The 10,000-nt window shown below is 32.2% G+C and overlaps 1 protein-coding gene across 1 annotated transcript in view; it reads right to left on the bottom strand.

The window, feature by feature from the left end:
* Positions 1-377: 377 nt before the first annotated feature.
* Positions 378-10,000, bottom strand: part of LOC133574055 (GRIP and coiled-coil domain-containing protein 2) — a 95,510-nt gene continuing 85,887 nt past the window's right edge. The window contains exon 24 of the mRNA XM_061926078.2: positions 378-4,806. Coding sequence (XP_061782062.1) covers positions 4,733-4,806 — 74 coding nt within the window. The 3' untranslated portion in view covers positions 378-4,732. The remainder of the gene's footprint in view (positions 4,807-10,000) is intronic.

The following is a 10,000-nucleotide window of genomic DNA, read 5'->3' as shown; positions in this document are numbered from 1 at the left end:
GTTATTATTTTTAATTATTCAAAATGTATAGTTTTTTTAACTGTATTTATTGCCCCGTGTTTTGACGTTTAAATACAAAATAAATATGTTTGGTTACTTACTAATGTTAATTTTATTGCTTTTTAATGACAGTCCATAGCAATAAACTTATGTTTTAATGTCACACTTTCTGCAGCACATTGGGGGGGGGGGCAAGTGTGTCTACTGGGAGGCAAACGTCTTTCCTCCAGCCTCCATCAGCCATTTGTTGCATCATTATCGCTCAAGCACCACATTTCTTCCCTTATAAGGCCATCCTTTTAACTCCACCCCCTTGCTATGGGAGGGGCTGGATGCATGGATGACGTCATTCATGGAAAGAGAAGCATGTAAAAACATCATTTTGATATGTTTTATTCACACAGCATGTCATAGCTACACAAACATTTCCTTCTAAATAAATGCCAGGGTAACCATGACGACCATAGTATCCCATAAATGCCCGTGTCTATTGCTGTTTACATAACTTAGATGCTCGTGATTGCTTGAAGTAAAGCAGGGGTGTCCAAACGTTTTCCATCATTTTGCTGGCCATTTTTAATTGTTTTATTTTTTCAAAAACTGTTATAGATGACTAGGTATTTTATTAATATTACAACATTCATCTCATTATATTCAGATAATTTTTTTGCTCGTTTTTCTTAAATTTTTACTGGTTTTTCCCCTAATAATAGACTAATAATAATAATATGGTTGTGTAAAATATTAATATTCAGTTGCACATTTAACAGTGTTTACTATTGTTTCTTTCTTTATTTTTTCTAATTAATATATATATTTTTTTAAATTAATATTTCATAAGGTAGTATTATTTTTATTTTGCAATTAACTAACTTTTTTTATTTTAGTTTAATTTCGAGAGCTTCTAACATTTTAGATCATCCACCAAGGGCAACATACTGAAAAGTCAAATATAGGGGGGGGCATTTATATATTTTTTAATTTAAATAATACTAAAAACAGATATTATATATATTAAAATATAATAATTTGTGTTATAGGTGACTAAGTATATTATTATTAATTATTAGTTAGAATTTTGATATGTTTTAATGAAACACAATGTTAAAAACAGATATTATGTATATTTTTAAGTCAAAATTTGGTGTTATTGGTGACTGAGTATATCATTAATAATTATTGGTTGGAAAATTTCAGTTTTTTTCTTTACTTCCAGATTATTTTGCACTGTTTTCTTACATTTTTACTGTTGTTTTTCCCCCCTGTAAGAATATGATAGTAATAATAATAATAATAATAACAATAATAATACAATTGTGTAACTGCATAAATAGTGCATAATTCTGCCTGTATAAAAATACTACTGTTCAGTTACACATTTAACAATGTTTAATATTGTTGTTGTAATTCCATCCATCCTTCCATTTTCTACCGCTTGTCCCTTCTGGGGTAGTAATTCTTCAAATTAAATTAATTCATAATTTAGTATTATCATTTTTATTTTTTAAATTAAACTTTATTTACATATTTATTTTAAGAGCTTCTAATATTTTAGATCAAGGGTGTTTACACTTTTACCGCCAAGGGCCACATACTGAAAAATCAAGTAGGCAGGGGCCATTTTGATATGTTTTTCAACAAAAAGAAATGCTACAAACAGATATACGTATTAAAATATATATTTTTTGTGTTATGTATGACCAAGTATATTATTAATTATTAGTTTAAACATTTCAGCTTTTTCTTATTACGGTCCAATTTTTTAATAGCTTTTTCCCTACATTTCCACTATTGTTTTCCCCCTGTAAGAATATAATAATAATAATAATAATACAATTGTTTAACTGCATAACCTAGTATGTCAAAAATTATGCTTGTACAAAAATATTAATGTCCAGTTACATATTTAACAGTGTTATTATAGTTGTATTTTTTCTAATTAATTCATAAGTTAGTATCATTTTTATTTTTTCAATTAACTAATCAACTAACTAAACTTTAAATACACATTTATTTTATTTCATGTTCGAGAACTTCTAATATTTTGGATCAGGGGCGTCTGAACTTTTTTTCTCCAAGGGCCACATACTAAAAAGTCAAATATAGGGGGGGCCATTTTGATATTTTTAATTTAAATAATGCTAAAAACAGATATTATACATATATTAAAATATAATAATAATAATAATAATAATAATAATAATACAATTGTTTAACTGCATAACCTAGTATGTCTAAAATTATGCTTGTACAAAAATATTAATGTCCAGTTACATATTTAACAGTGTTATTATAGTTGTATTTTTTCTAATTAATTCATAAGTTAGTATCATTTTTATTTTTTCAATTAACTAATCAACTAACTAAACTTTAAATACATCTTTATTTTATTTCATGTTCGAGAACTTCTAATATTTTGGATCAGGGGCGTCTGAACTTTTTTTCTCCAAGGGCCACATACTAAAAAGTCAAATATAGGGGGGGCCATTTTGATATTTTTAATTTAAATAATGCTAAAAACAGATATTATACATATATTAAAATATAATAATAATAATAATAATAATAATAATAATACAATTGTTTAACTGCATAACCTAGTATGTCTAAAATTATGCTTGTACAAAAATATTAATGTCCAGTTACATATTTAACAGTGTTTATTATAGTTGTATTTTTTTTCTAATTAATTAATTCATAAGTTAGTATCATTTTTATTTTTTCAATTAACTATTCAACTAACTAAACTTTAAACATATTTATTTTATTTCATGTTCGAGAACTTCTAATATTTTAGATCAGGGGCGTCTGAACTTTTTTTCTCCAAGGGCCACATACTAAAAAGTCAAATATAGGGGGGGCCATTTTGATATTTTTAATTTAAATAATGCTAAAAACAGATATTATACATATATTAAAATATAATAATAATAATAATAATAATAATACAATTGTTTAACTGCATAACCTAGTATGTCAAAAATTATGCTTGTACAAAAATATTAATGTCCAGTTACATATTTAACAGTGTTATTATAGTTGTATTTTTTCTAATTAATTCATAAGTTAGTATCATTTTTATTTTTTCAATTAACTAATCAACTAACTAAACTTTAAATACACATTTATTTTATTAAATGTTCGAGAACTTCTAATATTTTAGATCAGGGGCGTCTGAACTTTTTTTCTCCAAGGGCCACATACTAAAAAGTCAAATATAGGGGGGGCCATTTTGATATTTTTAATTTAAATAATGCTAAAAACAGATATTATACATATATTAAAATATAATAATAATAATAATAATAATAATAATAATACAATTGTTTAACTGCATAACCTAGTATGTCTAAAATTATGCTTGTACAAAAATATTAATGTCCAGTTACATATTTAACAGTGTTTATTATAGTTGTATTTTTTTTCTAATTAATTAATTCATAAGTTAGTATCATTTTTATTTTTTCAATTAACTATTCAACTAACTAAACTTTAAACATCTTTATTTTATTTCATGTTCGAGAACTTCTAATATTTTAGATTTTTTTCTCCAAGGGCCACATACTAAAAAGTCAAATATAGGGGGGGCCATTTTGGTATTTTTAATTTAAATAATGCTAAAAACAGATATTATACATATATTAAAATATAATAATTTCTGTTATAGGTGACTAAGTATATTATTATTAATTATTAGTTTGAACATTTCAGTTTTTTTCCCATTACAGTTTAATTTTTAAAATATTTTTTCTTAAATTTGTTGTTGTTTTTTCTGACAAAAGGCCAACAAAAGTGGGTGTGCGGACCGTACTTTGGACACCCCTGAAGCAAAGCCACATAATCTTACCATCAATGCCCAATCATTGTTTTATACACACTGCTTCCTAGTTGTCCTGTCATGGAACACGTATATAATAAGTTATGCTGAAAGAATCACAAAAAGCTGCCTCCTAAAGAAAAAAAAGTGACCATAAAATCTTTAAAATACTCCATAATAAACGTTCACCATGTTTACACTGTCATTAAATGACAACTTCATTAAGCCTAACAGCAAAAAAAACAATCAGCAAAACCGGACTTTGTGTAAAAAACAAGTCTGGAAGGCAATTATTAAAACTATTTCTGTTGTTAATGATGAAGTTCATTTAAATACTTGCCTCAGTTGATATTTTGATTCATTTAAATAAACATACATAAGCGGTTGGATTTATCCTTCATTAAATAATGGACGGATTCAAAACCATGAACTGCATCTAAATGAATAAAACACACAAAGTAGAATGTTATTAAAAATATACAGAATATTATGATTTTTTTTTTTTTTTAAAGACTTCCTTGTGGTCTACATAATAGCAATTATTTGGTCCAAATGTTGCATAGATGATGTTTTACTGACCGTCCTCAAGACGCTTTTTTGACGTTTTGTGGGCGGGTCTTATTTACGTGCCTCCACTTCGACAGTCAGAATGCATAAACAAATACATGTGTTTTTGTATCACATAGATTGTGACTGGTAGAAAAAAAAATTGCAGTTCCCCTTTAAAGATGAATTAGATTCAATATGAAGTAAATTATATTTAGATTTTTCACTAAGAATTCAAACATTTTCCCTTTCTCCATCACATTCCTTGGTCCCTTCTGTTGGGTTGTGACTTCACCTCATGTGTCCCGGTTTCCCAATACCAGTGTAGGTTTGGACCAGAGCAAACCTGCTGACCGGTCTTGTGGTGATCTATCTGATCCCAGACCAGCTGTGGAGATAAGAGGACCAGCCGGAGCCCTGAGTCCCGGACGCCTCCTCCTCACCTGCACAGCACCGCACACAGAGGCCAAGTTAGGACAATTACAGCCTGCAACTTTCTTTTTCAACATTCTGTGGATTTTCAATGGACAGTGGGTCTGGGTTATATTAACCCATAGTCTAAAAGTGTTGGTTGAAGTACAGTGGGTCTGGGTTATATATAAAAACTAACCGAGAGTCTAAAAGTTTTGGTTGATGTACAGTGGGTCTGGGTTATATATAAAAACTAACCGAGAGTCTAAAAGTGTTGGTTGATGTACAGTGGGTCTGGGTTATATATAAAAAACTAACCCAGAGTCTAAAAGTGTTGGTTGATGTACAGTAGGTCTGGGTTATATATAAAAACTAACCGAGAGTCTAAAAGTTTTGGTTGATGTACAGTGGGTCTGGGTTATATATAAAAACTAACCGAGAGTCTAAAAGTTTTGGTTGATGTACAGTGGGTCTGGGTTATATATAAAAACTAACCGAGAGTCTAAAAGTGTTGGTTGATGTACAGTGGGTCTGGGTTATATATAAAAAACTAACCCAGAGTCTAAAAGTGTTGGTTGATGTACAGTAGGTCTGGGTTATATATAAAAACTAACCGAGAGTCTAAAAGTTTTGGTTGATGTACAGTGGGTCTGGGTTATATATAAAAACTAACCGAGAGTCTAAAAGTTTTGGTTGATGTACAGTGGGTCTGGGTTATATATAAAAACTAACCGAGAGTCTAAAAGTGTTGGTTGATGTACAGTGGGTCTGGGTTATATATAAAAAACTAACCCAGAGTCTAAAAGTGTTGGTTGATGTACAGTGGGTCTGGGTTATATATAAAAACTAACCGAGAGTCTAAAAGTGTTGGTTGATGTACAGTGGGTCTGGGTTATATATAAAAACTAACCGAGAGTCTAAAAGTTTTGGTTGATGTACAGTGGGTCTGGGTTATATATAAAAAACTACCGTAACCAAGACAGAGTCTAAAAGTGTTGGTTGATGTACAGTAGGTCTGGGTTATATATAAAAACTAACCGAGAGTCTAAAAGTGTTGGTTGATGTACAGTGGGTCTGGGTTATATATAAAAACTAACCCAGAGTCTAAAAGTGTTGGTTGAAGTACAGTGGGTCTGGGTTGAATATAAAAACTAACCCAGAGTCTAAAAGTGTTGGTTGATGTACAGTGGGTCTGGGTTATATATAAAAAACTAACCCAGACAGAGTCTAAAAGTGTTGGTTGATGTACAGTGGGTCTGGGTTATATATAAAAAACTAACCCAGAGTCTAAAAGTGTTGGTTGATGTACAGTGGGTCTGGGTTATATATAAAAACTAACCCAGAGTCCAAAAGTGTTGATTGATGTACAGTGGCTCTGGGTTATATATAAAAAACTAACCCAGAGTCTAAAAGTGTTGGTTGATGTACAGTGGGTCTGGGTTATATATAAAAACTAACCCAGAGTCTAAAAGTGTTGGTTGAAGTACAGTGAGTCTGGGTTATATATAAAAACTAACCCAGAGTCTAAAAGTGTTGGTTGATGTACTGTGGGTCTGGTTATATATAAAAAATAACCAAGAGTGGGGTCTTGGTTATATATCAAAACTAACTCAGAGTCTAAAAGTGTTGGCTGATGTACAGTGAGTCTGGGTTGTATATAAAAGCTAACCCAGAGTCTAAAAGTGTTGGTTGATGTACAGTGGGTCTGGGTTATATATAAAAACTAACCCAGAGGTTAAAAGTGTTGGTTGATGTACAGTGGGTCTGGGTATATATAAAAACTAATCCAGAGTCTAAAAGTGTTGGTTGAAGTACAGTGAGTCTGGGTTATATATAAAAACTAACCCAGAGTCTAAAAGTGTTGGTTGATGTACAGTGGGTCTGGGTTATATATAAAAACTAACCCAGAGTCTAAAAGTGTTGGTTGATGTACAGTGGGTCTGGGTTATATATAAAAACTAACCCAGAGTCTAAAAATGTGTTGGTTGAAGTACAGTGAGTCTGGGTTATATATAAAAACTAACCCAAAGTCTAAAAGTGTTGGTTGATGTACAGTGAGTCTGGGTTATATATAAAAACTAACCCAGGGTCTAAAAGTGTTGGTTGATGTACAGTGGGTCTGGGTTATATATAAAAACTAACCCAGAGTCTAAAAGTGTTGGTTGATGTACAGTGGGTCTGGGTTATATATAAAAACTAACCCAGAGTCTAAAAGTGTTGGTTGATGTACAGTGGGTCTGGGTTATATATAAAAACTAACCCAGAGTCTAAAAGTGTTGGTTGATGTACAGTGGGTCTGGGTTATATATAAAAAACTAACCCAGACAGAGTCTAAAAGTGTTGGTTGAAGTACAGTGAGTCTGGGTTATACATAAAAACTAACCCAGAGTCTAAAAGTGTTGGTTGATGTACAGTGGGTCTGGGTTAAAAAATAACAACTAACCCAGAGTCTAAAAGTGTTGGTTGATGTACAGTGGGTCTGGGTTATGTATAAAAACTAACCCAGAGTCTAAAAGTGTTGGTTGATGTACAGTGGGTCTGGGTTAAAAAATAAAAACTAACCCAGAGGTTAAAAGTGTTGGTTGATGTACAGTGGGTCTGGGTTATATATAAAAACTAACCCAGAGTCTAAAAGTGTTGGTTGATGTACAGTGGGTCTGGGTTAAAAAATAAAAAATAACCCAGAGGTTAAAAGTGTTGGTTGATGTACAGTGGGTCTGGGTTATATATAAAAACTAACCCAGAGTCTAAAAGTGTTGGTTGATGTACAGTGGGTCTGGGTTATGTATAAAAACTAACCCAGAGTCTAAAAGTGTTGGTTGGTGTACAGTGGGTCTGGGTTATATATAAAAAACTAACCCAGACAGAGTCTAAAAGTGTTGGTTGATGTACAGTGGGTCTGGGTTATATATAAAAACTAACCCAGAGTCTAAAAGTGTTGGTTTAAGTACAGTGAGTCTGGGTTATATATAAAAACTAACCCAGAGTCTAAAATGTGTTGGTTGATGTACAGTGGGTCTGGGTTATATATAAAAACTAACCCAGAGTCTAAAAGTGTTGGTTGATGTACAGTGGGTCTGGGTTATATATAAAAACTAACCCAAAGTCTAAAAGTGTTGGTTGATGTACAGTGGGTCTGGGTTATATATAAAAACTAACCCAGAGTCTAAAAGTGTTGGTTGATGTACAGTGGGTCTGGGTTATATATAAAAACTAACCCAGAGTCTAAAAATGTGTTGGTTGATGTACAGTGGGTCTGGGTTATATATAAAAACTAACCCAGGGTCTAAAAGTGTTGGTTGATGTACAGTGGGTCTGGGTTATATATAAAAACTAACCCAGAGTCTAAAAGTGTTGGTTGAAGTACAGTGAGTCTGGGTTATATATAAAAACTAACCCAGAGTCTAAAATGTGTTGGTTGATGTACAGTGGGTCTGGGTTATATATAAAAACTAACCCAGAGTCTAAAAGTGTTGGTTGATGTACAGTGGGTCTGGGTTATATATAAAAACTAACCCAGAGTCTAAAAGTGTTGGTTGATGTACAGTGGGTCTGGGTTATATATAAAAACTAACCCAGAGTCTAAAAGTGTTGGTTGATGTACAGTGGGTCTGGGTTATATGTAAAAACTAACCCAGAGTCTAAAAGTGTTGGTTGAAGTACAGTGAGTCTGGGTTATACATAAAAACTAACCCAGAGTCTAAAAGTGTTGGTTGATGTACAGTGGGTCTGGGTTATATATAAAAACTAACCCAGTGTCTAAAAGTGTTGGTTGATGTACAGTGGGTCTTGGTTAACAAATAAAATCTAACCAAGAATCTAAAAGTGTTGGTTGATGTACAGTAGGTCTGGGTTATATATAAAAACTAACCCAGAGTCTAAAAGTGTTGGTTGATGTACAGTGGGTCTGGGTTATATATAAAAACTAACCCAGGGTCTAAAAGTGTTGGTTGATGTACAGTGGGTCTGGGTTATATGTAAAAACTAACCCAGAGTCTAAAAGTGTTGGTTGAAGTACAGTGAGTCTGGGTTATACATAAAAACTAACCCAGAGTCTAAAAGTGTTGGTTGATGTACAGTGGGTCTGGGTTATATATAAAAACTAACCCAGTGTCTAAAAGTGTTGGTTGATGTACAGTGGGTCTTGGTTAACAAATAAAATCTAACCAAGAATCTAAAAGTGTTGGTTGATGTACAGTGGGTCTGGGTTATATATAAAAACTAACCCAGAGTCTAAAAGTGTTGGCTGATGTACAGTGGGTCTGGGTTATATATAAAAACTAACCCAGAGTCTAAAAGTGTTGGTTGAAGTACAGTGGGTCTGGGTTATGTATAAAAACTAACCCAGAGTCTAAAAGTGTTGGTTGATGTACAGTGGGTCTGGGTTATATATAAAAGCTAACTCAGAGTCTAAAAGTGTTGGTTGATGTACAGTGGGTCTGGGTTATATATAAAAACTAACCCAGAGGTTAAAAGTGTTAGTTAATGTACAGTGGGTCTGTCTATATATAAAAACTAACCCAAAGTCTAAAAATGTTAGTTAATGTACAGTGGGTCTGTCTATATATAAAAACTAACCCAAAGTCTAAAAATGTTAGTTAATGTACAGTGGGTCTGTCTATATATAAAAACTAACCTAGAGTCTAAAAGTGTTAGTTGATGTACAGTGGGTCTGGGTTATATATAAAAACTAACCCAGAGTCTAAAAGTGTTGATTAATGTAGCGTGGGTCTGGCTTATATATACACATTAACCCAGAGTCTACTGGTGTTGGTTGATGTACAGTGGGTCTGGGTTATATATAAAAAACTAACCCAGACAGAGTCTAAAAGTGTTGGTTGATGTACAGTGGGTCTGGGTTATATATAAAAACTAACCCAGAATCTAAAAGTGTTGGTTGATGTACAGTAAGTCTGGGTTAAAAAATAAAAACTAACCCAGAGGTTAAAAGTGTTGGTTAATGTACAGTGGGTCTAGTTATGTATAAAAAATAACCAAGAGTCTAAAAGTGTTGGTTGATGTACAGTGGGTCTGGGTTGTATATAAAAACTAACCCAGAGTCTAAAAGTGTTGGTTGAAGTACAGTGGGTCTGGGTTATATATAAAAACTAACCCAGAGTCTAAAAGTGTTGGTTGATGTACAGTGGGTCTGGGTTAAAAAATAAAAACTAACCCAGAGGTTAAAAGTGTTGGTTGATGTACAGTGGGTCTGGGTTATATATAAAA

The sequence above is a fragment of the Nerophis lumbriciformis genome, linkage group LG31 (genome assembly GCF_033978685.3).
Source record: "Nerophis lumbriciformis linkage group LG31, RoL_Nlum_v2.1, whole genome shotgun sequence".
Taxonomy (NCBI): domain Eukaryota; kingdom Metazoa; phylum Chordata; class Actinopteri; order Syngnathiformes; family Syngnathidae; genus Nerophis; species Nerophis lumbriciformis.
Note: the sequence above shows the minus strand (reverse complement) of the source record. Positions and strands in the feature narration are given on the sequence as shown.